This window comes from Malurus melanocephalus, unplaced genomic scaffold, assembly GCF_030028575.1.
Source record: "Malurus melanocephalus ecotype Western Australia unplaced genomic scaffold, MMel_1.1 scaffold_166, whole genome shotgun sequence".
In the NCBI taxonomy this organism is placed as follows: Eukaryota; Metazoa; Chordata; class Aves; order Passeriformes; family Maluridae; genus Malurus; species Malurus melanocephalus.
This window is the reverse complement of record NW_026623398.1, coordinates 850,221-878,030: the sequence shown is the minus strand read 5'-3', so window position 1 is coordinate 878,030 and position 27,810 is coordinate 850,221. Positions and strand designations below refer to the sequence as shown.

The window sequence follows — 27,810 nt, the reverse complement described above, 5'->3', positions numbered from 1 at the left end:
CTTTCTCCCTCTAGCCCAATCAGCCTTCATTTCTTCACTTTGGGATGTCTCAGCTCCAGTAGAAAGAGGATGAATGGTACATCCTTACCCAAAATGACATCTGTCCTGGGAATCCTGTCTTAATTTTCCTCATCTGGGAATTATTACTAATGCAGATGCCATATTTCAGGAGAAATATTTTAATAATGAAGCTCTTTCAAAAGACTGCTTTTTCTTCTGTCATGGTCAGACTCAAAGATCTTAAAGGTCTTTTCCAAACTAACTGATTCTATGATTCTCTGATCACAAAACATTTTGTRAAGCTGTCAGGGTCTTATCAGGATCACAGGAATACAGATCATCCCAGCAGAAATTCTTTTATTTGATAACTAACACCTAGGTAAAATTGACAGACTATTTTTTGCACGAAGAGTGGAGGAAATATACTTTTTCCATTAAGCATTTAAGTCATATCTTAAGAAAAAGCCTGTAAAATTGCAGAAACAGCACAATAGCCAATAAACATCCTGCTGTCTCAAAATAACTCACATACCCTCAGTTTCAAATAATTTTTACATATATAATAATGTATGTGTGTGTTTAAGCACATGTATGGGTTGGGTTTCTAGTGTCTAAATATAAGATAATAAGAAAACAAAAAATTTCTACAACAGAAGGTAATTTTTTGTTCCTATCCTTGTTCCTGACTGAAATTTAGCTATATTTAAAAGAATCTCTTCAAATGTGTCATATGGAGGGTTCACTCTTTTTTTTTTTTTCAGACTGAAAACGAGCACAGATTTCATATCAGAAGTATATTTCCTGTATAAAGAAATGTTTTTACCCAACATATTCTCCACATTATTTCAGTTTGAAGTCTTCCCACTTCACAGTTTTAAGATGAAGGTTATGAATATACCACTTTGGTGGGAGGTAATCTAAATGCTGCAAATTGCTGGACTGCTAAAGGAGATCATTTGGATGAACAAACTACACTTTTCTGTTTCTGTATTTTTTGTATAAATGCTGATTTAGTAATGGCAGAACATTTGATTGCAAAACAAGAAGGACTTTCTGTGGTTTATGCAGATGATAAAGACAGAGAGAATCCATGTTGTAATAATTGTAAGAAATTTCTAAGCCTCTCCCCAACAGAACTGTACACTTAAGATTTTGCTCTCACACTAATAATTTCACCAGTTACCAAAGCCAGGAGCAAAAGTCACACTGAGAAGATTCTTGCTTTTCTGATCCCATTAATTTCTAGTCCTATGTCTTCCATCTCTCCCTAGATGTAGCCTCAGATTAGTAATCTGTCATGGTCACAACTGGAGCTGAGTTGCATTCAGTGAGATTTCAAACAAAATTGAAATTAATCCCATTCAAAATAAAGTTAATTAATCAGATGCTATTATAACAAGACAATATATGTTTTATTCATGGTAACAGCTGAATAGGAAATGGCAGTCCATTATCCCGTGCTCACTAGAACTGGCTKTTACAAAGATTTAACAAAGACAACTCACTGGCAGTAAATACAAGCTGAAATCTACCAAAACAACTGAGCTACAGAGAGAAATCCAGAGCTCACAGCCACAGAGTGGGATCCAGAATGGTGTTTAGGGACCATGACTCCCAGCACAGTGCAAGGGGACAAATGGGCATTTTGGGTCTTGCCTAGAGACAATGAATAGGAAATACAGGGGATGAGATGGGTCATCGTTTCTTGAGAATCAAGCACTCCAGGCCCCAGCAAGTGTCTTTCTCCACTGGGCATTCAGACCAAAAAATGCTTTCTAAAGTTATTGTATTCAAGTGGCAAACCTCACTCCTTTCTTTCAGGAGCATATTGGAGGAGAAATTAAACACAGTTTCAGCAACAATATTTTGGAGTCAAAACATTATTCCAGATAGTCATTTTAGTTCTGAAAGGAGTAGTAATCCTGATCTCCTCCTAGCCTACACGTGCTCCACCATCAAACTACGGGCAGCTTATCTGTGACTGCTGCCTGACAAAGACTGCATTGAATACTGGGTACCTGGGAGCCTGGTGGACAAAACCGTCACATCTGTGCTCTTTATCAGGTCTCTAAAATCTTTCTGAGTGGATTTTTTTTTTTTAATTTCTTCCAGATGAGTTGAGATCAGAAGGGTGGGCTTCAAAGATTGCCACTGTTGATGTAGCATTGATACCAGTGCCATGTGCATCTAAAAATATAGGAAATGTGCAGCTCAGGACAGAACTGGGAATCTACACAAATAAGAGAAAGCATGTTTTTGCCTTTTTYCCCCCTTTTTTTCAGCTTGTGAGGTTTAAAATGAGCTAATAAATATAAAAATACTTTGTATGCATAACTACAAAATTCCATAATTTATAGTAGTTTTTCTAATATATATTTTATTATCGCATATGTACAACAGGCTAGCTTTCAGGAATAGCCTTRAAAAGCATAAGCAGCAGAGTAGTTCATCTGTGACTTTTATAATGGGCCATAATTGTTTCAGAAGAATGGTCTTGCGAGGGACTTCTTGACTCATATTTTGTTCTGCAGGCTCTGAAAACAAAGAATGTGCATGCATTTAACAATAAACTATAGAGATTTTGGTTTGAACTTCGGCTTAATTGAAATCAGTGGCAAAATTCCCCTTTTTTTATGAATGAACCCTGTGGTATAAAATAATCCCCTCCATTATTATTAATGCACTGTTCTTTCTTCCATCTCCTGTGTTCTTTAAATCTGATTTTTTTTTTAATATGCTGATATTCCTGTAACTGCGAACCTAAAAAGCAAGCCTCTGTTGCCATATATGCTTGACTTTCCTTTTGCATTTTTCTACAATTCCTCTTTGATCTGCCTTGGAATTTAATAATGAAATTTGACTCAATATCCCTYCCACTATATGTAGCTCCTGCTACATCATGTTCTGTTACCTATCATCTGACAGTGTAATTCTTGAAATCTGGCCATTTAATTTGGTCCAAGAAAATGTATCATTTAAGAAAAGGCCATGTTCATTTAACTAAGTGAATGCACATTTCTGTTTTCTTACCAAGCAAGGGTGCATGGGCTGTTTCTCACAAGAGGGAGGGAGGAGGAAAAGGGGAAGGATGGCAGGGATGGTGGGTGTTGTTTACAGACTCCTATGAGCAAAAATGGCATTTGGCAAGAATATTAACTACAATAGCAGCATTCACAAWTTGGTTTCTAAATATGTTATAATGCTGAATATTCTCATTTCCTTTTTGCATTACCGCTGCCTGCTATGGGGCTAGGAACGTAGGCTCACTGAATTTTTRAATTCAGATTTCACCTTCCCCTGCTATGGGACAGGAAATGAAACCTTCCAAAGCCTGGGATCTCTGCATGAATGGAGGGCATTGTAGATAYATATCATATTTCACTCTCCCCTGCTGACACCCACAATGTCAGTTCTTTCCATCACTGGGKCATGCTGGACTGTTTTTAAAGACAATCACAATGTACACCTTTTAACTAAGTCAAAACGTTTCATCTTCTGTTTTTTCAGTTTCCTAGAACTGTGATTAATATCCCTATCAAATTACCTGATCTTTAGGAGAGTCAACAGGACTATTCCTAGGATGAGAGCTATGCAGGAGGAGTAAGCAATAATGTAGACAGTTTCACCTATAAATAAAAACAGAAAACAGAAATGAAACATTTACTTTTTCAGTAATAAGAATCAGATTAGAAATTTGTATTGGAATGCATACATATATAAGCTAAATTAACTATCAATTTTGACATAAGTAATTAGAAGGAGGAAAAAGACCTAGATGTATGCCAGTGGTAGAATAACTCTTCCTTTGCCATTTGATACAAAGTAATTTTCAGAYATCTTTTAGTAAATACCAGCTCCTATAGTGCTTAATATGTAGAGCAGTATCTACTCCAGAGGAACAGCTTGTTACTCTGATTTTTGTTCTGGTGTATTCTCCTTATTTATTTTGAAACATTAATTTTATTCTGTGTATCAGAGCAGATCTGGCTCTTACTTATCTAYTAGACTTATTTTCCTTTTTCACATATTACCATAATTACTGTGTGGAGCAATACTTCACCCAGAATCAAATTAATGTAAAATGGGATCTAACTCTGTTTTTCTGGGCTTCAATCCCATGGAGTTTCCTCTTTCTGTTAGGCTTCTCACCAAAAAGTCACTTAGGTGGCTTATGTGCTAAAAATTCCAACTGTTGAAAAACTGGGAGCTGTTTCAAATTTTCTTTTCCAAATGAGGACTAACTTATTTTTCCTGAAGGAATGAATCCAATGGTTTTGATTGAAAATTCTGAAGGAAATGTTTCAGTTGAGAGGGTAATRTAAGCCCTGGACATGGGATGGAGAGGTGTGGAGGTTAGATGGCTTGACGAGAGGGCACAAATACAGAGCCACAAGCATAAAACACGAGASCTTTTTGTGACTTTCCTGTTGCACTAATTCTTTGCACAATCAAATGCATTACAGTCTTTTGCAATCAAGTAAGTTTTGTTCATATAGGAATTCAAATGTAGAGGGCCTTAGCTGCGCCCGAGCTTCTCCATCCTACACAGCCAGTGGAACATTCACTAAGGAAGAGATGGATTCCTGGACTCATCACTGAGCCACTTATCTGGGCAGTGAGAAGGCCAGACTCTGGTCTCTGAATAAGTTATCAGTTATAATTATTACATGTTCCATGTGCTGTCTGTGTATCTGTATGCACACATAAACCCTGAAGGAGACATTTCTRTGTACATTTATGCAGCAGCACATGGATCATGGAATACAGGCACAGGTGCTATGGATGCTGGAGCAGCCCTGGGAAGAGGGTGTGAATGTGTATTCCACAGCAAGGAAAACAAGGAGGGGAGAAGGCGCTTAGACTTGCCTGGCTTTCATTGTAGGATGGCACTCACCTTGTCTTGAAAAACTGTCCCAAGTTCAAGGTCCCCAATATAARAGAAATGAAAGCAGTGCTCAAACCACCACAATTTTGCACAAATGGAATGAACATTCCATTTCAGCCAGTAACCTACTGAGACATTTACTATGGTGAATTTTTGAAGAAAGAGGGGTGAGGTCTTAAAGGAGGACTGCTAATAACATGTATTAAAAACTACATCAGCAGTTGGCCTTGCTCTCAAGTTACWACATTTCTTTAAGATGATTTTTTTGCAAAAGAGTAATTTGAAGGCATTTTTTTTCAGTTTCTGAATCGTAATTGTACATGCAGCTGTTTTTAAAAACTTTTTACAAGTGCAGGAGCAACTGTAGGGGCAACAGTTAATTTTTTGAAGTGGAAAGTGACTTTCACACATAYTTTAGGTGAATGGGAACTTTTAAAGCACATCACCACAAAAGTTATTATATCTTATATATTATAATTAAAATAATGGATAATTAGAAATGGGCTAATAAATTTTCAGCAAAACTTGATATTTTTCTTATAAATTGTGTAAAAGGTGCTTCATTTTGATAAAAAATTGAAATCATAAACAAAAATATTTTTTTTCTCTTTTATTGACAAAGTCCAAAAAAAAAAAAAAAAAGTCGTGGGGCTTGCTAGAGGATAACTGAGCTCAGCTGGAACCAAGAGCTGGAACAATTAGTGGGATTACAGTCTGTTGTAGCTCTAYCTGCTTACGTGCACCTAGTGCATATTCATCGAACAGATTAATCCTGGCTTGTGSTCACAGGTTTCTTGGATACCTGCAGCTTGTCACAGGCTTTTTTCTACATTTATAAAACTGTCAGATTGACAGTTTGATACCTTACAAATTAAAGTCACTGGAGCTGAAGTAATCTCAGTTCCCACAGCAGCTGGTATTCTTAGAGATAAACCCTGCAAATTACTTGTTTATCTAAATACTCAGCACAGCAMAACTCCCCAGTAGGAAATGCATGACAACACTACAATTTAAAATGAAATTTCAACAGTTTTGGGTCAAGCCCAATTTTATTGTATCTCATAAGAACAGGGTAAGTGTTCTGCATTTCTAGACTTCCCTTCCATAAAAAACCCAAAACTTAGTTCCAAAGCTCCCCACTGATGAAAATAAATCCTTATCTTCCCACATGAATGATTTTTCAAATTAAAGTGCAGGAATCTTTTAAAWTATGCAGATCTGTAAAGTCATTGAGATAATTTGCATAGGATAAAGTCAAAACCAGGCTGCAAATGCATAATTAGGTAGGCATATTAGAAGTTTGGAGAAATTTAATTTTATTTATCTTTTTTTGATATTGTTTCCAAAATAAGATCAAATTCTGGCCCCATCTAAGCTTACAGGAAAAGTCTCATTAAACTTTATATGGTTCTGACTGCCCACATCACATCTTGTTAATAGAATTTTRTCAGCCCACAGATAACCCTGTTGGCCTGTTCCCTCCTGAGAATGTGAATGTGTTTAAATCCAGTCAAGATAATCCTGGTACATTTTACACCAAAAGCTGGAATAATAATTTGTAACTTCCATGGTTCTATTTATATGTTCAGATTCATTATTTATTGTGAAAGACTCCTTCTATCAAAGCAATCTTATCCAATGTGATGATTTGCAATGCTGCTGAACAAAATAGAGAAATCTGGAGTTTTTGTAACAGTAAGTTATAGTTTGAAGTATAAAATTAAGATAAAAAAAATGAAGAAATACTGAGTTTCTTCTGAGCATGTTCATCTGTAAGTGGCCATTCATTTAATCTGGTGAAAGAGTTCCTTATATCTTTCAATGACAAAGTAAAGGATTCTTCTAAGATTTTGATGTAGTGACATGAGCAGATTTTATCCCCTGTTTTCCAAGGAGAATATAACCAAGAAGCAAATGTCTTCAAATGTCTTCACACACGTAAAGGCCATATTTGACAACTTAACTGTTTTGCTTCTGTGCCCTGAATTCTGCTTGGGATTTGATTTCATTAAAGATAAATATTTTGTGAAGATGATAACTCCCTTTGCAGCCTGAGTAATGCACATTTATTAGCACATGAATCYAGGACACTGGGTTAGATTTTTGGCAGTGGGATTTATGAAACAATTTGCAGTATGGTTTTTACCATCAGGCAGATATCCTGAATCAAATTCTCCTTCTTGACCTGGTTTCCTATGGGACTTTTATGGTTTAGAGAGTTCCCATCTAGTGTACGACAGCTACAATAGAAAGAATATTTTATAGTATGGTTTAGGCTGGTCAGCATTCATTTTAGTTTTCTAAAGCCATCCAAAGTTCTGTTCAGACTTCAAGGAAAGTTTTTTGGAAAGTATTCAAACTTCAATGTGAACAGCATTAACTGGGTGCAGGCTGCTTTATGCAAATATTTATCTGAATCTCTGAGTGAAACATATAATGCATTTTGCCCACTGAAAGAGTCTACAGTTAGAACTAGTCACAGGGGTGAAATATCACACATTTTGCATTTTCTCACTTACTGCAGGGTTTCCTGTATTATGACTTGCATTATTTAACCACTAGAGTCTCATTCCAGCTAGGTGTTCAGGCTCCCTCTCTGTTTGGCAAAGAGAAGTCAATACTTGCAGMAAATTCAGTCCAAAAAGATTGGACTAATCTTCCTTTAAGGATCCCTGACTTTTTTTTTTTTTGGCTACAGAGAGCACTGGGATGACATCCATGATTCTTAAGTTATTTTAATGCTAACACTACAGCCAAATACTTAATTATGCACATACAGGTCTCAGGAATCCCATTCCCTTAATCCATTTTTATACTTCCCAGGTTGCCCACTTCAACAACAGTTGAAGGATGGAGAGGTTAGAAGTCGCTTCATTTTCTACTGCATGCAGAGATTGAATTATTTTTTTTCACTGTTAAAAGTGTTCTGTAACAGTTCTGGGAACTAATTTGTAGTAATGTCTGGAGAATTGTAATCTGCCCTGCACAAGGTAGAACAGGTCATTCTCATTAGAGGTGATATTTGTGCATTAAGCTCTTTAGTGTTCTCACTCTGTAACTGTGCCCCTCGAAAGGAAATATAGAATAATATTATTTCAGTAATGAAAACATTTGTGTATTAATTCAATAACCTTAAACTTTATGTTGCTTAAATTCTTGCTGTAAATGCATGGAAATAAAAGCAGCTGCAGCTCTTCAGCCCATGGGATGCTGTGTGCCCTTCTGTCATGAGAAGGTGGAGTCTGATGGAGTGTCACACAAGCCCCTTCTCAGACCATTTGCTATGGCTTCTGATTTTGTTTTTGTAACTACTACAGAAAATCAAGAGAGACAGAAGTAGATATGACATCAAAGCTAATAATTTGTATGACACATTATGACTACTATTCTCTAATGACTGTACAGAGACACAGGCTCTGGCAGGCTTAATAGCTTCATTATCCCCAATTATAATACAGTGACTGTGAGATATCTGTGTCTAAACCATTTATCAGAGAAATTGGTTCAGTCTGATTAACTTTATTTTGTAGATATATAAGCTAAGCCAAACAGGTAGGGAGACATCCAGGCTGAATGGAGGAGCAACAGGTCAAGCTCCTCCTCCACAGTGCCTGAAMCCACCCAAGAGACCCAGCTTTGGTCTTTTCTATCACACCTGAGGGGTATTTCAAGAGTAATGTGGAAAATCATGAAGTGATTTGCCCAAACTCACCATTAATCGCAGAAGAATGGAGCTGTGGTCCAGAAACCYTTTCTCCTGGCATTTTTGTATTCATCCAGTAAAAACCCTTCTTCTGAAGAGAAATTTGACCTGAATATTGGAAAGAAAATATCTGTTCAAAATATTACTTTAAAATAGTAAGTAAATATTGTTTGATATTTTGCTAACAGCCACAGAATTTATAAAGGGAGCTGGTTTAAAATACTGTTTACTGATAMTTGATGAACAAATTGAATGAGTACATAACAGTTCCTCATTTTCAATCTCAGTTAAACCGCCCCTTTAGTTTTTCTCATGGGTGACAAGCAYATTTTGAAAATATTCTCTGCCACAAAACAGCTTAAATGCTCTTTTCACATAAACTGTTTCAAAAATAGGCCCACCAAAGAATTGGGTCCACCAAACCAATATAAAAGTGATGAGAAAGGGGTAATAGTCTGGAGTAAGACAGAGCTTATTCTCYGACTGCATTGCTAGACCCCAACAATTTTTTTCACAAAGGTCTGTTCTTTTAGTGGGAATAATTTCATGAATAAATCTGAAAATATATATCTTCTGTTGAAATGAAAATCAGAAGGTTTACTTAATAGTATAATTTACAGAGCAGGAGGCTAAACCATACAAGGATGCCTGGTTACTCACATGAATGGCAAGCCAAGAAATTTGTATTCCTCTTCATAATGAAAACATAAGAAAGGCTCAMATTTGCAGCCTGGAACATTTTCCAAATAACAATGGACTAAACCTASCTGTAGTTTGGTTTTGTTCTGTGAGATCCAAAAGTACAAGCCATAGTTAAAATATTTTGGAAACTTAAATTTTTGCTTTCTCTCACTGGCATTTTTGCTTATTCCTGTCGAGACACTGCTCCTACACTGGCAATGATCCACATTGTGTTTCTGCTTCATACAGCAGCCAATCAGTCACAGCTCTTGCTTTTTACCGAGGCTGCAGCAAATGTAACCCTGGGAGCACAGCCTCAAGAGCAAACACTTATAGCAAAGGCAGTGCCATGCAAGAGGAGGAGGATAAGATGGTGTAAACACTACTTGTGGGTCTGGTCACACCAGTTCTAGAGGCAAAGGTCCATGGCCAAAACGTGGGTATTTGCCTGTTCAGAAAGGTTTCAGTGTCAACAATCATTGTCACTGTAAGAGTGAATGTCAGCCAAAGATCACCACCAGGYCAAAGGAATGATTCAGAGGAAGGGGATGGGTGGGGGCTGCAACAGAGTAATCACTGCACACCTCTGAATTGCCATGCAGAGAATGGCATTRAAAACGTGCCTTGGAATAAAACCCACAATCATCATCATCATGAGTTTAGCTGCATTACAACTAGACATACAGAAAAAGAAAAAAAAAAGCAAGATTAACAATGACTTGCAAATGTTCTGTAGAGCAGGTAATGATCAACCAAAAGCTCTGAACCCCCCAAATTCTTTTTGCCTAACTGCCAGGAAATTGTACCACACAAGCAACATAAGCTTCTGTTCTTCAGTCCCAATTAGGTTAGGGAAGTTTCAATCAAAAAAAAMCCCAATCCACTTTATCCTGACTCTGCTTCAGGGAATGGCAAAAGATCGTCAGCAATTATTTGATTATTCAGACATGAGGATCATCTTTTTSCTTTATAGGTTAAGAAATAACTAACATAATGACGTGTTCACTCATTTGGACTGTTACATTCAGCTGTAAAACAAACAAGTAAATAATATTCATCAGCAAAATCATTGCTAGAACTCTCAAATCTGTATTACGTTGTCACTTTTCCAGGGGAGTTGTTATATGATTTTTARTATTTTCTTGGAGTATGGATTTGAGTAATGATTAACTAAACTAGGAGTAGTGTTTCAGCAACTTGATTTTATTTTTTGGGTAACCTTTGAGGGACATGAAAAAAAAAATTACACCCTTGTCAGTGGTACCATTTTTGTTGCTAGAACCACAAAAGCAGATATTTCATTCAATGCATGCATGCAATCCAAACATATTTTCAAAATAGTCAGATAAAACTATGAAGAGCCATTTCTTTTCATTGAAATCTCCAGATAGTGTTACCTCTCCCAAGCTAGTTTAAGAATATATATAATTGTAGAATACACATGTAGAAGATAACTGGAATAAGACATGATGCCTTAGTGAGTAACAAATCCTAAGAGCATTTACAYAGGAAAATAGTTGGTGGGATAGATCAGAGAATTGAGGAGAAGAGGATACTTTGATCTGTTTGATGGACCAGATGTCTGGATGTAGCTGGAGCACTGCAGAGGCTGCAGATGAACCTTCAGGTTCAGTTTTATACTGCAGGAGTCCAGGAACCACCCTGTGATGTGACCCATGACACATTACGTGGGGACAAACAAGAGCTTTGCTTTGAAGGCACATTCCAGATTGAGACTAAAACATTAATATTTGCTCCCATATTGCCATTTATTGCATTAACAATTCTCTTAACCAAAGACTTGGCAAGGACATGTATATTTTTGAAAAAATAAGCAGCTGATAAAGCACCTTACTGGTTCTGAGAAAGTACCTGCATTTCATCTGAATTTCATCAGGTGTTTTTACTGAAGACCAAATCMTAAAGCCTCCTTTAAATAAATGAAGCTATTTTCTGTGGAATGAAGTTTATTGCTAGTGTAAGTTTCACTAATATTTAGCCTCCAAGAAGAAAAGTAAGAAAAACAAAATTCTACTTCATATTATTTGTAAAAACAGTGTACCAAAGTACAACATTAAGCCAATGACACAAAGACTTTGGACTTTTCTAATCTGCATATTAATACAGACCGCAGAAATTATTTTTTCTTTATATTTCAGAAAATTCAAGTAATGAGACATGAAGTCAGCTTCATTGGTTTATTACTATTATAAATTCTTCCCAAACCAGATGAGGAACATGGYATGAGGAATTTGGATTTTGATTTTGAAAAACCCACAGCTATAGATCTTGCTGAAACCAGTGCTAGCAAAGATATAGTAAAGATTACTATATCTTAATACTCTTTAAAACTAATTATTCTGTAAAGCTGCACGTTACTCACGTAAGTCACTGAAGCAGGATTTGCTGTGTAGTATGTGATGGAAGAGCTCACACAAGGGCTGCTCCAGGGGAGGCAAATCGTGGCAGGTGCACTCCGTGTGCAGCACCGTGCCCCAGTTGCTGATGTACGCTGCTTTGCAATCGGCGTTGGCAGAGCAGGGAATGTCATCCTTGATTAAAGTTTCAAGACAACCTTCATCATTGTAACATTTTYTTGTCACGTGTCTCCAACACTTTGACCGAAAAGTTGTGTATTTTTTCCTGGTATGGGGAGAAAAAAAGAGGAAAAAAAAAACCGTATGCAAAGACACTTTAAGAATAGACATAAGGAACACCACTAAAAGAGAGCATATTTCCAAGGTACCATTTAAGCCTTAAAAATCCCAATATTCAGTGACAGGCGGCATAAAGTCTTCTCTGGTTTTGGAAAATTTTGAGATTTTGGGAGATTTTCCCAGAATCCAGCAAAAAACAATGTGAATTCCAACAGTCTCAGATACTCAGACTGGCAATTCGACCAGTCACCACAAGAAACCACACCAGCTGCTRTTCTATGGATCAGTTTTTGAGCAGTGTGAAGGAAGAATAAACATTGAACTTGTTTTACATTAAATAACCTATATCCAATGTCAACCCCTTGGCCTCCCAAATGATAACAAAATACAAAATGTCCAAGGTTTGGAAAAAAGTAGAAGTAATTCAGTTAAACTTAAAGATAAATTGACAGCAGAAATAAATTACATGAAGAATTGTTTCCGTGATCAATTCCCCCAACTTATTTCAGTTTATTTGCTGGATAGAATGAAATTGGCCTTCAATGCACTGTATATGACAAAAGAAAATATCCATTATAAATCAATTAAAATGTATATATTTAATAAAAACTAATTTATTATGTTAAATGTGAGGGTATGATAAAGGTAAAGTCTTTTATATTGTATATTAGGGCACTAAAACTTTTTTTCTGAAGCACAGAATTAGGTTATTAATTGATGTTGATATTGTGGGGTAGCTACAAGCATGTCACATGGAAAAGCATGGACTGCTGCAACACTGGCTAGAAAATTTTTGCAAATGTTTTTTCATTACACAAGCAAATGTTTCAAAGCAGATGCCATCTCTCTTCTAATGGAATTATTTTTTATTCACCTCCTGATTTATGGATGTGACTAGCCATAATTCACAGAATAATTTTAATTATATGCACTTAATGCCAGGAAACATTAATGTTCCCAAAGTCATGGGGAATTTAGAAATTTTCAATTATGATATTACAYGACTGTACATGTATGGATATACATTTGTAGCCCAGATCTTTGACCATTCTCACTGACATGAATAATCTGAATAATCTGCACAAAACCAAAATCATCTCTTGGCCTCCTGGTTTGTTGATTGAAGTTTAATTTGAGCACACATTTGAGGCAAAATTCAGGTCCAGTTCATAAGGTGACTAGGCTGAAAACCAAAGTGGSCCAATTGACCATTCATAAAGGGTGGCAATTAAGTTGAACTACAAATATGGGCAATCCTGTTGCATGTTTTATAAAAATAAAATGAAGTTTTGGAAGGGCTTTATCCTTTATGAGTTTGGTGATCTATGCATGTTTCAGGCCAGCTTTTTGCAGACTTTTTGCAGATATCCTTGAAATGAACAGAATAAGACACAAGTTTTCTGAACAGGCCAAGTTGGTTGCATGGCTGTTGGGTACAAAGGGTCAGACTCTGCCCTCAAATGGTAATTACTTTAACCAAACAAACATCTCTGGGCTGCTGCACAACTTGGGCAAACTGCTAGAGGGCAAAGGTGCAGACAGGCAGGTGTTATCTGAAGACAGTGGTAATGAAAATATGCAATGGCATAGTTTGTCAAGCAAAAATGGTGTCAAGTGTCATGATACAGGCAGAAGAAAAGCCACATTAGATCCCAGACCTTCCTGAAAATTAATCATTTCAGTTTACTTGTGGAATTACTTCTGGAATTACCACAGTTGATGCAAACATCTGTGAAGATGTCAAACACAGCACAGGAAATAATTTTGTTATGGACAAGATATAAAAAGTACATATAAAAATGGTTTGACCAAATCATTATTCAAGAGCAGCTTACTGGGCAAGATATTTCTTCTACTCACCTGCACAATTCATTCTCTTCACACATGTGGATTACATTCAGACATGATGGGGGTGAAACTACAGTAACTGCACAGGGCTTGCCATGGAGAAGTTCTTTGGCTCTGTAGCAAGACTCATCGTGCTGGATGCAATCACAAAATATCATCATTTGGGCAACTTCAGAAGGCATGTTTCGATAGAAAAACCTTATGGCTGCTTGACATTCTTCCATGTTGCACTTCTTATTTACTGAGCAAACTTTAAGGTACAGRGACAACTGTTTGTTACATACTTCATCTTCAACACACTCCCTGTTCACATCCAAACAGCTCCTGTTTGCTGTGTACCCTAAAAAGAGTAACAGTTTTAAAAAATGAAATCACAAGAAATTTTTTCTCAAGTGATGACTGGTAGGCAGCCTRTCTACAACATTCCCAGCAAACTAAGCTTGACTCCCAAAACTCTACCCAGCTCTTCCAGCATTGTTTCCTTTAAGCCTATTGAGTAACCTTCATAATTCTCTCTTCCACAGCTTGGCCCTCACAAGCAACCCTCCCAAAACTGCTGAAATCTCCAGTGTGCAGTCTTATGCTAGGCTATGTAATAAGTAATGAAGAGGAGAATATGAATGGCATTTTTGTGTTTTTAGCATCAGTTTAGATATTTCCTAGACTGTGAAATAAACCTTCCAAAAATATCTAGAAAATTCTGACCCTTAAATGTTTATGGGATTTGCTTTTGTAAATTTAACAGAATCATGATTGTTACCTGATATTTTTTGATTCTTCTCTGCCCAGTATCTTAACTGAAAATATGTTGGGTCTATTAACCCCCCTGCTCATTATTTGAATGAAAAGTATTAGTTTTAATCTAAAATATGTTGTACASTGTCTAAAAGCAGAGCTAAAATTATTTATCAGGATCCATAAGTAAATTCAGTCTTACCTTGTTTGAAGAGAGTAGAAAAACCCCACTGTAATTTTGTTTCTGTGTTAATATTATCTAGAAGAAAAAGACACAGATACAGGCATAAGTAATAAATAATAAGTGATGAATAAATATAGCTTTTAAACTTTAAAGTATTGGGTGTCTTTCTGGCATAGTGCCAGTTGTAAAAATAAACAAGAATRTAACAATTTGGTTTGACCAAATAGAACCCATTAAGAAATTCTAAACCCACTATTACATATATTCATAAGATCTGGAGTCAAAGCACAGTTTATCAGAGGTTGCTGCTAACAATTTTTACATCATTATAGATCCTATGAAGTCAAGAAGAGTTTTTTTAGAGCTTCTCAGTGCATTATAAAGTCAGATTTCTTGTGAATAAATAAAAGCCATTGGCCTTCATGTATTTATTAGCAGTCCAGTTTTCAAGTTCAAGTAACTGTTTGTCATGGCCTAAAGTCAAAGCAAGCAGACAATTCTTGCTATTAGAAAAATATTTTTATTGTTCTTATACTGTTTCTATGCATAGTGAAAACTAAAAAGGACTGATTTGAATCAGGTTATATCAGGTTAACATATTGAAGGACAACGTATTTGCACTCAGCCTTCATTTTCTGTCAGATTGTGAATTTATAAATTAACTGCCTAAAATGATCTCATTTTCAGAGTTAAATTGGGAAAGGAAACCTTTTTCACAGACTGTGGTCACTACTGTTATGTATGAAAGCATTCARACTGCTGGAATAGCACAAATCTGTGTCAATGGCCACATTTTTCTCACCATCAACATCACCATTATAGTCATCATGGTCGTCATCATTTTCACTAGCTGCTGAGGCTTGGCTCTCCAGAGAGTATTGCAAACAGGGGTTGTTAAATATCCCCTTCCATATTTTAATGCACTTCATCTGCAGGGGCTCTGAGCACGTGCACTGCCCCAGGGCTGTTTTCCTCAGTTCTTTCCAGGCTAACAAACACTCTCCAGGCACGGGGAACCTGCAGTTTGCTGCCKGGCACGCCCGCTGGAAGCTCCTGTAGGCGGCAGAGCAGCGCGGCTCCTCTCGGCAGCGCTGCTTCGCAAGGCTGCAGTCGGGCTCTAATTCTCCAGAGCTCCTTCGGTCTTTGGAGTTTCTKTGCTGCCTAATACTCAGTTCAGCGCCTGACCTTGAGAAAGGTTCCAAATACTCTGCAGAAATAGGTACAAATAGAGTTGTAAATCACACGGAAGATGGAGCATCATCWCAGGTCAGCACAAAATCTCAGGGAAAGGGTAATTGTGTCTAAGTGCGTTAGAATGAATGAAACAAACCTAGTTCAATTCTGAGCTGTGTGCAAACACGGAATAATTTCAGTCTTACAGACTAATGAATCTTCCTCATGCTTATTGTATGCTGTTAACTGTATAGTGTAGTCCATTCTMAGATTTCAGCAGCAAAGCAGTAGTACAAAATCCTCACTAAAAACTACTGGAAAATCCTTACATAAATTACTGCATTAATTTCACATAATTTTAACCAYCCACAGTTTGGAAATATCGTGGATTACCACCTTAAGCAAATTTTTAAAGAGAKAATGACAATTCCAGAAGATGGTTGATTCATTACATAAAATAATAATTGAGGTTAGGGAGAATTACTCCTCAAAGTGCCTACCAACACCATATGCTATCCTCTGTTGGCAAACTCAACACTAGTGTAAATCCATCCAAATTTTTTTCTATACTGGTGAGAAATGTAATCTCATTTGGCAAAAATTATATAAATAGTTCATTTTGCTAGAAGCAAAAGCAACTGTTCCAATGACACCAACATTAGGTTTCAGGTAACCATACATCTCGTTTGGGGCAAGGAATAACAGATCAGGATGTTATTTCCTCTGCAATAAGGCCACATATTCTAGTATGATAAGGTGAATGCCTTTTGATGCCAGCAGGGTGTGATGGATCAGTGCCAGGARCCAGCTTTGAAACTCCCTTTGCAGACTTTCATTCACTGGCTCATTTTACCTCTCCTGTGTCAGCTTTGCTAACCATTATGCCAGGAGACATTGGACCAGAAACTGCAATTTCTTCATGTACCAAGTAATTCTCAATTAGAGATAGGTTTTCTGCAGGGGTAAGAGTTCTCAGAGAAATAAAAACTAAATTGAGGTGAGATGGGCCCATTGATTACAATAGAAATTTTAAGATGCACTATATATATTATACACAGCTTTATGAAGGTGGTGATTGTTTCCCACATCCCGTACCCTCTCCTAGAGGTAGTGACAGTCCTCTGCAGCACCGTGTGACACAACTGCCCCTCTGTGCATCCCCATTCATTCACTCGTAAGGTGCTGGATGTGTCTCTCCATATACACAGCCTTCAGCCAGTGGCTCTCACACCTCCGTGGACAATGAGTAGCCCTCATTATACATTTTGCTTTCACTCTTTCTTTCCCGTGGATTCAACAAGATCTTTAGAAACCATCTGAATTTCTCACATGCATTTTATTGCTTTTGTTTTTTATAAGCATGCTGGAGTGTGAATATCATAGAAAACACAAAACTAATTTTTGGGGGCATTTATCAGACTTGAGAAATATGCAAAGAAAATTGTATATTTGAAGAWGAATGTACTTAAAATGGTAGTTACACAATTTCATAATTAAAACGTTATGTTTAGTTACCTTTATCAATGCTGCACTGTTTCCCAAGCAAAGTTGTGATGCTACAGATATCGTCTGTAGTGCAGACACAGTTTCTAAATTCTGGGTATTTGTCAGCCAGGACCTGGATTATTCTATTACATCCAACAGTGTCTTCTGCCTTGCATTTATTATCTAGAACTCACCATTAAAATTAAAATTTCATTAATGTTTATGAACGCTTAAGGGATATGGTTACATAAAACAATTCAATTGAAGCACAAAAATAACATGCTTTGCCAAGAGAAGACAGTTTGTCATATTTTGCAAATTTTAAATAATATTCAAAGTAATATAATAAGCTTGTGGATACAAAATTACCCTCTTTTATTTRATCTGATCCATTGCCAGAATATCTGCTCTTATTTACGAAGTACTTAAAACCTTAAACTCATGCCTTGTATTTTAGGCAGGTAAGGCACTGAGASCAAGCTAAAAATGTGCCCAGGAGTGGAAGGGGCACATCCTGAACTGAGAAACTTTTSTTGGTCCTGGATAGAAATGAGGTGCCTGGTACAGGGACAGAAACACAGAGTGAAGGCTGAGGGACTGCCACGTAAGGGGGTGAGAGAGGGGACACAGAGGGCAGCCCCAGCCCCATGATAATGGTGATGATAACCCCACGCTGAGATGTCAGCACTGGGTCAGATTCTCTCACCCATGAGAGGATGGTGTGAGCCTACAAATGCCATTTGGATATTTTCTTGAACTGCTACCCTGTAGAACAGCTTCCCTGACTAAGTTTGAGAAGGGCAAAAAATTTAAAGTAGCCTAAGAATAATAGTCTGATTCTCAGGTATTTTATAATTAAAATGAGGGAGAAGTTAACATTAAAAAAAAATGTGCAGATGCCTTAGTTTGCTGGCCCAGTTTCAAGCCTGTTGTTTGCCTGTGCACTTGGACTCGATGACAAAGACACACAGGATGTCAGGACATGTTTTCCTTGTGTGTGTAGTGAAAATAAAGAACATGTACTTGTTCATGGTACAAAGGTAAATCAGCCTTCTACTTTATGAGCCACAAGTTTTTTGAAGAATTTTATTACTATGGTTATGATAGTGAGATTGTGTGCATCCCCAACAAATTTGCTGATGACACCAAGCTGTGYRGTGCAGCTGGAACATTGGAGGGAAGGGATGGCACCAGAGGGACCTTGACACGCTTTAGCAGCGAGCCAGGGCAAACCTTGTGATGTTCAATGAAGCAAAGTGCGAGGTCCTGCACCTGGRTAAGGCAATCCTACAGGTTGGGCAGAGAAGGGATTGGGAACAGCCCGAGGAGCAAGATTTGGGTGTGAAGTTGATGAAAATCCCATCATGAGCCAACAGTGAGTGCTCACAGCCCTGAATGTGCCCTGGGCTGCACCAAAAGCAGTGTGGTCAGCAGTGATTCTACTCCTCTGCTCTGCTCTCATGAGACTCCAACCTGCAGTGCTGCATCCAGCTCTCTCCCCAGCATCAGAAGGACATGGAAYTGTGGGAGCAASTCCAGACAAAGGCCATGAATTTGATAAGAGGACTGGAGCACGTCCCCTACAAGGACAGGCTGAGAAAGTTGGGGCTGTTCAGCCTGGAGAAGAGAAGGTTGTGTGGAAATCTCACAGCAACCTTCCAGGATCTGAAGGGGCCTACAGAGAAGCCAGAGAGGGATTCTTTGCCAGGAACTGTAGTGACAGTGTATTTTATCAACTAAGTAAGGAATAATAAAAGAATTTCAGGAGAACATATTCCAGCRGTATAAAAAGAGCAGCGAAGATCAGGAGGGGCTTGTGTAAAAATTAGCTAATTCACAAAATTTATGACTGCCTTCYTCAAGGTCCAGAGTACACTTCAAGGGTAGAGGTAAGTAGAACCAGAAGAATAAACCCCCCAAATCCCAGAATATTTTATGCAGCACCCCAGCCCCTCAGCTCACCTGTGCTGATGACACTGATAATTCATGGCCAGGAGTCAGGGGCTGTGTTCAGTGGCCCCATGTGCTGTGAGCACCTCACAGCTGAGGGTGGGGGGTTGGTTGTGGGGCTATGAACATATAAAGGGAAGAGACAGAATCCGGAAGAACACCAGATTTATGGGGCTCCCTTGCCTGACTTCTCGAAAACTGTGTAGAAACCTATTATCAGTATCRGTCTGTTTGTACATGGTATTGATTCAGCTGTGATGAACAGCAGAAAATATTTTATTACTGGTTTTCAATTATTGYTATTTTAACAGGGATTAGTTCTAGGCAATATATTTTATCTTATACATATGCTTCCAAGGCATTTAGAAAAAAAAAATCTCTCTTGACCTAACGTTTGGCAGCCATTATTCATAATTTGATTTATTTATAGGTACATAATTCATGTACACAAGACCACAGATAGACACATGACAGAGTAGAAGCTGACACTCCCAGAGTGATAATCTCTGTTTTTGCTTTGTCAGCTCTTCAGTCATCTCAGTGGGAACTGAATTTGAAGACTACAGGGGAAAGTCTGGGGTTTTCCTCTCTAGCACTGGTGAGACCACAGTCTGGATAGATCTCCAGACATCCTTCCAACCTCAACGATTCTCTTCTTCTAAGAAAAGTAAACTAATCCAAATCYAATTCAATATGTCATTCCTTAAAATTGAAGTGATCTGAGTTGTTTTTCTCTTTTGAACACAGTTGTTTCCCATTCAGAAAAATTAAGAAAGTTTAGACTTCTGGTTAATCAGAGCTTAGAAATGTCTCTTTTTTTTTTCAGTGAAATAAAAGAAGGAAAACAATCCAACCAAAAAAACCCAATAAAAGCCCAAACCTTAAAATCCTCATTCTGCAGCGCTGAAACTCTTTTGATATTTCCAAAATGAAAAATCTTATTTCATGAAAATTTAATATTTTCATATTTTCTATCCTGGCCTGGAAGATGAATCATAGACATTTTCACACCCTATTTTTCCTTTTCTCCATATTTCTCCCAGAAATGGGAGAAGGATTGGACTCAGAAGACTGTAAACTGAGACTCTGGAAATGCTGCTGTAGGAGTGGGGAAGCAGTGAAGGAAAATTTGACAGGAAAAGTAGTGACTTGGRCAGTCATTTGGAGAATGTTCCCAGACCTGCTCCAAAGAGCAAAAGATTGTCTTGATAATGCACTCATTTAACTTTGAGGCTGCACTGCAGTCTGAGGGACTGAGTTTTGAACTCRTACCCCAAAGAAGGAGTGTAATCATAATTTTTAGTTAGACTTTGCATAAAGAAGCTAAAAACCCAAATATTTACCCTGTTGTCTATTGCCCCCAAATAATGTGTTTGTGCTCAAAGTACCTTTTCCATCCCTGCAGCTCATCCACGAAGCTTCTAGACTTGCACATGACAGGCAGTACAATGTTATTCTTACTGATGCTGCTGCTGTAGATTTTCTGTCACTGTTCTGTGGGCTGTCTGAAAGGCACCATCAGCTGTCTGACTGCATTTACATGCTCTGGGATCATGGTTCCTAATAAGCACATTTAGTATAATTTGTCCTAGACCCAACACAATATCTGAGTGCTCTGCAATGCTGGAGAGTCCTTGCCAAAAGCYATTATCCTAAGGAAACACATACATGCAAAACCAAACAAGCAATCACAAGAATAATCTTTTTTGGAAGGTTTCTCTGGCCCAGTTACCAGGATAATTAATAATAGTGAATAAGTACATAGGATGATGAGAGACAGAAATATCATATTATGGGACAAAGCAGTACTTCCAAAGGGGTACCAAAGAAGTAATCATGCTGGCCCACTTCATCTGGCTGGAGGGTATCAAGGTTAATAGGCTGCAGCACAAATATTGATCTTTATGGCAGGTAGCCTTGGTGCTAATGTCTTTGTGAATGATGTGAGAGAAGCAAATTCAGCTTGTTCTGATTTTGTTCTAGAGAACTCCTCTTTAGGTCACTTGAGCCACAAATTACTGCATATTCCAATACTTTTTTTCCAAAGAGCAGCGATATCTTCTGAAACTGTTTCACTTCACATAAAATATTTAACAGATCAATAGAACATGGACTGAAGCCCAGTCGCTTTGGGGTTGGTTGTAACTGTTTCATGTATTTTTCATTTGCTCCATCTCTTCTTAAAAGTATTCAGTAATTTTATGCAAAGTAGATAAGTATCTGAAAAAGGACACACTAAGAAAGACCCCTCAGAGAACTTTCTGCTCTAATTATTTGAAATATTGCTTTGTGACTTGGTATATTTGKGACACCAAATGMATGCAASAGATCAGACAGAGGYATTCWTTCAGGTAGYTCACRCTGCAGGTAAATGTTTCAGCAATGSCTTATYGACCATGAAGCCAARCAACTTCTGCTGCCTGGCTTCCCCACAGGTCAGACTGGGTCCTGACATCAGGACAGAGGGACATTCACTTTTCCCCCTCAAAACAGAGGGACATTTACTTTATCAACTCCACTACAGCTGAGGCTCAGAACAGATGATGGCAGCACAACACGKCTTGTTCTGTTCAAATAACATTATTATAGAAGGAGGGAGATTTCCATGGTAGGTACCTCTGATTCACCACTGCATATTGTCCCATGATGGGTAAAGGTAAACTCAAGAAAATAATCCCTGGCCCTTATCATTTGCTACCAATGATGTAGTGGCAGATCAAAGCCCTTGACACCTCTATCAAAAGTGCCATTACTAGCTTGGTTTAATGGCACTCCCAGACTACAGTGCCACTCTTCTCCTTTCCGTATTCACAGTGGCTGGAAAGTGGATTCTCAGCATTTAACAGCAAGATCTTGGAGGGATTTAAAGAAAGAGGTGGTGAAAGGCACCCAAGATTTGTTCAAGAAGACAACAGACCTTCAGACAAAGGAACATTTTCAGTTGAAAAACCACAGATATTAGGGTGAGTTTCAGGTCAAACTTATAATACCTGGTCTTTCCCTACTTAAAACATGGATTATTTGGAAATGAAGCACCAAGTGCTGGAAGTGCAAGGAAAATAGGCAGACACTAATTTTCAGCCTTCATTTATGTGAGAATCTGTTTAGCAATTCAAGGAGGATTAGTCATGTCATAATCTGCACTTTATCATACCGTCATCCCTGCAAGTGAATCACTGTGACCTGTTAGTACTATTGACAGAAAAATACAGTGTGCCTTCTTACAATAAAATTTTCTTTGAAGTACTCTTTATCTTCTTCTTGTTCTAGTACAATTTTTAAACATTATTCTAAGAACTACTACATTGGTTTGGGTATTGTGTGAGATTATGGAACCATAGAATGGATTAGGTTGGAAGGGACCCTCAAGAACATCGAGATCCAACSCCTCTGCCATGTGCAGGGACACCTYCCACCAGAGCAGGTGGCTCAGAGCCCCATCCAGCCTGGCCTTGAACACTGCCAGGGAGGGGACAGATCAACTCCTCCAAATTATATAAAACAAGGTTGGAACTTCTTTTCCAGTTGCACGTTGGCTTTATTTAACAGGMTCCTGCAAGAGCCTCATTTCTGCTGAATTCAGCTTCTTAAGCTGGTTCAGGCTCTGACTTTGTTCATAGTGCACAAATTTCATTTATTACTTCCTTGAAGAGACAGTGTGTTGGTTACTAAAAGCAGCATTGGCCATTGTAAAGGATTTCAGAAGCTGACTGTCTTTTCCCATAATTTTCCTCTTCAAAATCTCACCRACTTCATTTAGTTACCACAGCAATATTGCAATAAGCTATAAAAATGGAAACATACAACAATTCAAAATAAAACTGTGTACAGAGTTACCTGAAATATTGCAGGCATCTTCAACCACATTCCAGACACTCTCACATCCATTTGCAGCATTTATGCATTGCTCCCTCAAATGCAGACAGTCAGTAGTCTGGACAGTTGATATACATGTGAAGTAAATGAACAACACTGTAAAAACAGAATATAATGACTATTTAATGCAGTAGATATTGTACTGATGTTTTTGCTTTACACACAGATTTAAAAAAATATAATTTTCTACAGTTTCTCTGTAGATTCAAGTTTGCCATCAAGTTAATTTTTAGCAGAAAAAAAACTTTTCCTCAGTTTTGCAATTGGAATATTAAATTTGAATGTTCGAAGTTGCAGTGCAGCATATTTTGCATTGGTTTTACCCSAGTATTACAACATCAACCATAGCTATATATTACATCATTGCATAGATATACAGAAATTGCTGCAGTTCTAAGATCCATAATAAATTCCAGAAAGGAAGACAGTAAAAAATTTAGAGGAAACAGCACTTTCTTAGCAGGAAATCTCACCAAGCTAGACTATACAGTAATTCCTATGAATAGACGATGTGAAAGAGAGATTTGACAGCTACACAACTGTTAGAKAATACACATGATTATATTTTAGAAATAAACACAGTATTCTTCACCTTCTCTGTTTTTACTTCATATATGCATCATTTCTTGAAAGCAACATTTATGTCTTTATCTGCTTTCCTGAGTGCATTGAACCTGTTAATTGCATAAAAAAAAAGTTCTGGAGGTTTCAAGGTACACAATTTTAAAGCAGCACTGCCTGAGACTTATCAGTAGAAAATTAAATTACCTTGCTAAGAAAAGATAAATCAGCTGGGGTTTTACTCTTTTATTAACATTCCCATGGTAAGATAACTGCTAATTTTTAATAATGTGTCTTTATTTTCTATAAAATTAAGTTTCAGTCACTGATTTCAGGYCTTATCAAACTACCCACTGAACACCTGATGTGAGTGTTTTCCTTAGCTGTTGAAGGGCAGAGCATTTCCCAGACAAAATATCTTTTCTTCCTCCCCTCAAGTTCAGGTAAATTCACATGAAATTTGAACTTTGTTCAACTTTCAAGCATTGTTTAATCCCTTAAGATCATGTGCAAGAGGCAAGAAATATTGCTTGAGGACTTGTCCAGATCCTTTCCAAAGAAATTCATTTTTTCCAATGATATATTTCRGAATAAGAAATTATCCCTCTTGAAAATCTTGAAGAGCCACTGATGTTTAGATGTGATGCCATCCCTTCTGGAAATTGTTTATCAGTGATATAATAGTGCTGCTGTAGGGAACGCTTTCTGGATGCGTGTCAATAAATATGAAATAACATTTAATACTTTATATTGACAGGTGCAACAGCATCTAGTGTGCCTGTGAGACAAAGGAGAGGCCACATGTGCTTAGAACAGCTGGTGCTAATCCTTCCTCAGTTGTGCATATTCCAGGCAGCTCTCAGGTCTGTGCAGGGCTGGTGGTGATTTGAGTGAGTTCCAGCCTGAAGCACTTTTAGGTTGTGTCTGTACATCAGCCTTGGAGACACATGGATAGAAACAGCTCTGACCTCTTGAACATCGAGAAATGTGCAGCTGGCTCTATCCATAGGGATGATCTTGGTTCATTATGACAACATTTCAGTTCTGGGACTGTCTCCAAAAAGTCTTTCTTATTGTGAAAATATTCACTATTTATTCAGATGGCAGAGAAAAAAAATTGCCAAATACCTTACAGGTGAAAATCACTATATATATATATATAAATCACTACATATATAAAAACAATAAAAACTTATTAACCCCCAAACTTATTAAGAAAAGGTATTTTTCTGGATGACCATTTATCTGTTTTGTAGGTACTAACACAACAGAAGATTTACTCATCTGGCTAGGATTCACAGCCCATAGACTGTGTTGTCTTCTTCATTTTCAGACAGTTTCCAAGGACCTGTGGCTGAGACAGTCAAAACAGGGCTGAATGTGCAGCCTTCCTGATACTTTTTAAGGAGTATTTCACACTGTTACTTATTTTGAATCTACCTGAAAACTGCCCACAAAAAACGAGGAGATATTTTTTTGCAAAAATAAAGAGCTGAAGAGCATAATCTATGTTTGAAGGCAATTCAGCATAAGAAAGGGCTTCTTTAGGTCTAATGACATATTACAGATGGGTCTTTGTTCTCTCAGCAGTACAGAGGCGGGTATGCTGCCAGAAGCCTGCATGAAACAAACTGTACTATATGATTTTAGAATCCAGGGCACTGTAGCTTATACAATTTCTTAAATTGACAGGYATTACTTCAGTCTTTTACTTCAGTTATTTATTCTACTGTTTGGAATACTAAGTGACTTCTGCTCCGAAGAGTTCAGGGCATCTAAGAGTTAGTTTGTAGCTAAAACTTTTAGAGGGGTCCTCTGTTACACGAGGACACATAAGCTTAAATTTCTATGGATGCCTGTATTTTTATGCAAGTGTCTACCRGTTCACTGGGTAAGTGAAAATTCTCTGTTCTTTGTAGAATTTGGTGTCTAGAGTGAAAAGGAGATTAAAAAGGAATATTCTAGCACCTTCAGTTTGCAGATTGGGAACTGAGGAATGGAGGAATTACATTTCCCAATTCTGCAATCCTAAAATAATGTAAATAAATAATAATTAATATTGGGAAGCCAAACTGTATTTCTATCCAMTGGCAAGAACAGTGAGATTACTAGCTCCAAAGGCAAAATGGAAAACTACAGCTGAATACTTCCAATAGAGTTGAAAATCAATAAATGACAACTTTATTCTAACAAAGCCTGGGGCAGAACTACCTACAGAATACTTTTAACGCAGGAATAAAAGTTTAGAGCAGCGGGGTGTTAAAAACAGAAGCAGCATGTATACAGTATGCAGAGAGCAGRAAAGGAGAATAAAAAGAAGCTAAAACACACTTGTCTCATTGTATTCTCCTGCACCAAATCCTTCCGTAGCTTTGTTGATTTTCCCTTTTCCTCCTCTCAAACCCAAGGCAGTGCCAGCAGCCCTCTGTGCAGCCCTGCCAGCACCCAGCGCTCCCCAGCCAGCAAACAAGTGTCTGTTCACTCAGACAGGAGTCCCAGCGGGGGTGTCCTGTCCTGGCCGGTCCCACTCCTGCCCCAGCCCTGCCCCAGCCCTGCCCCAGCCCTGCTGCAGAGCGCTCCCGGAGCCGCCGCTGCCAACCCCGCCCGGCACCTGCGCCCCGCCCGGAGCCTCTGGGGAGAAGGAGCCGTGAGGCCGGGAGTGCCGGGAGGCTCGGGGCGAGGCGGGGTCCCGGCACAGCCCCCGGCCCGCCGCACTTACCGCTGCCCAGGAGCGCGGCCATGGCGGCCSCGGGCGCTGCGCTCCGCGCTCGGCGGGGCCTCAGGTGCCGGAGCGGCGCCGCCCCTTCAGCACCGGCCGGGGGACAGCGGCCTGAGCCCCGCCCGCCTCACGGGGCAGGGCTGGCACCGCCCGTGCGAGTGGTGCCTGTGCCTGTGCCTGTGCCTGTGACTGTGCCTGTGCCCGCCTCATGGGGCAGGGCCGGCACCGTCCGTGCGAGTGGTGCCTGTGCCTGTGCCTGTGCCTGTGCCTGTGCCTGTGCCTGTGGCTGTGCCCGCCTCACGGGGCAGGGCTGGCACCGTCCGTGTGAATGGTGCCTGTGCCTGTGCCTGTGCCCACCTCTGCCTCTCCCTCTCCCTCTGCCTCTGCCTGTGCCCACCTCTGTCTGTGCCTCTGCCTCTCCCTCTGCCTGTGCCTGTGCCCACCTCTGTCTGTGCCTCTGCCTCTCCCTCTGCCTGTGCCTGTGCCCATCTCTGTCTGTGCCTCTGCCTCTCCCTCTGCCTGTGCCTGTGCCCATCTCTTTCCAGCAGCGGGGAATAAAGCTTCCCGCCCCGTGAGCGGCCTTTGCTGGCCCTGTTACACCCTTGGTTTACATCTCTTCTCTGGCCACCAATCGCCAAGTCGGACTGCCGGACATGAGAAGTGGCTCTTCGGCATTTTCCACGGGATCTCGCATTCCCTCTGCATTTAGTTCTCACTCGATCTCCAGAGAAACTAACAGAGTAGCTCTCTAGCTGCTGCCTACAAACTCTTTGAAAAATGCCTGTTGCTATTCCGATCATCCTCAGTCAGCACTTTTCAATACATTTTAGAAGTGGATTGCTTTTCCTCTCAGATGTAGACATTATCTTGATCCGTTAAGGAGAGAGAAGTCCTATGGAATATTTGCTGTTGGAGAGCAGACCAGGGGAACAAATAATTAATATCTAATCTAGACCCAGACTGGACTATGATTAAAATTTCAGGTGTTTCACTAAAACACATAAAAGCCAGTTTTCCATTCAAAAGTCAGCAGCTGCCTTGGTACTTAACAACGAAGCAACCAACCATGAAGGATGCAATCTTACACCTGCTGGCTTCAGTGKGTGCTCTTTTGCAGTGGAAGGAGGAGGAAGCAACAGATCCCTATTGATTTCTCTATACTACACATGAATCTTGTTTTCATAAATGCCTATCCCATACAGAACATTTTAAACTGTATTTGGTCCTTAAATGCCTCAAACAAAAAGATGTCACAAAATTTCCAGCTTGCTTATCATAGTGACARATATAGTGGTTGAAATCACTTGACCTAAAATCCAGATTTTGCGKTTTTTTTCTTAGCTCAGGGAAAAT

The 27,810-nt window shown here is 38.8% G+C and overlaps 1 protein-coding gene across 1 annotated transcript; it reads right to left on the bottom strand.

Annotated features, from left to right (window-relative positions):
• Window positions 1–1,306: 1,306 nt before the first annotated feature.
• Window positions 1,307–26,479, bottom strand: GFRAL (GDNF family receptor alpha like). Its single transcript, XM_057372188.1, has 10 exons — window positions 26,458–26,479; window positions 23,139–23,273; window positions 17,382–17,540; window positions 15,451–15,900; window positions 14,712–14,768; window positions 13,787–14,114; window positions 11,653–11,912; window positions 8,598–8,696; window positions 3,545–3,626; window positions 1,307–2,534 (listed from the first exon to the last, which is right to left on the bottom strand). Exons 1-10 carry the CDS (start codon window positions 26,477–26,479, stop codon window positions 2,447–2,449), a joined length of 1,680 nt encoding a protein of 559 aa, XP_057228171.1. The 3' UTR covers window positions 1,307–2,446.
• Between the last annotated feature and the right edge of the window lie 1,331 nt (window positions 26,480–27,810).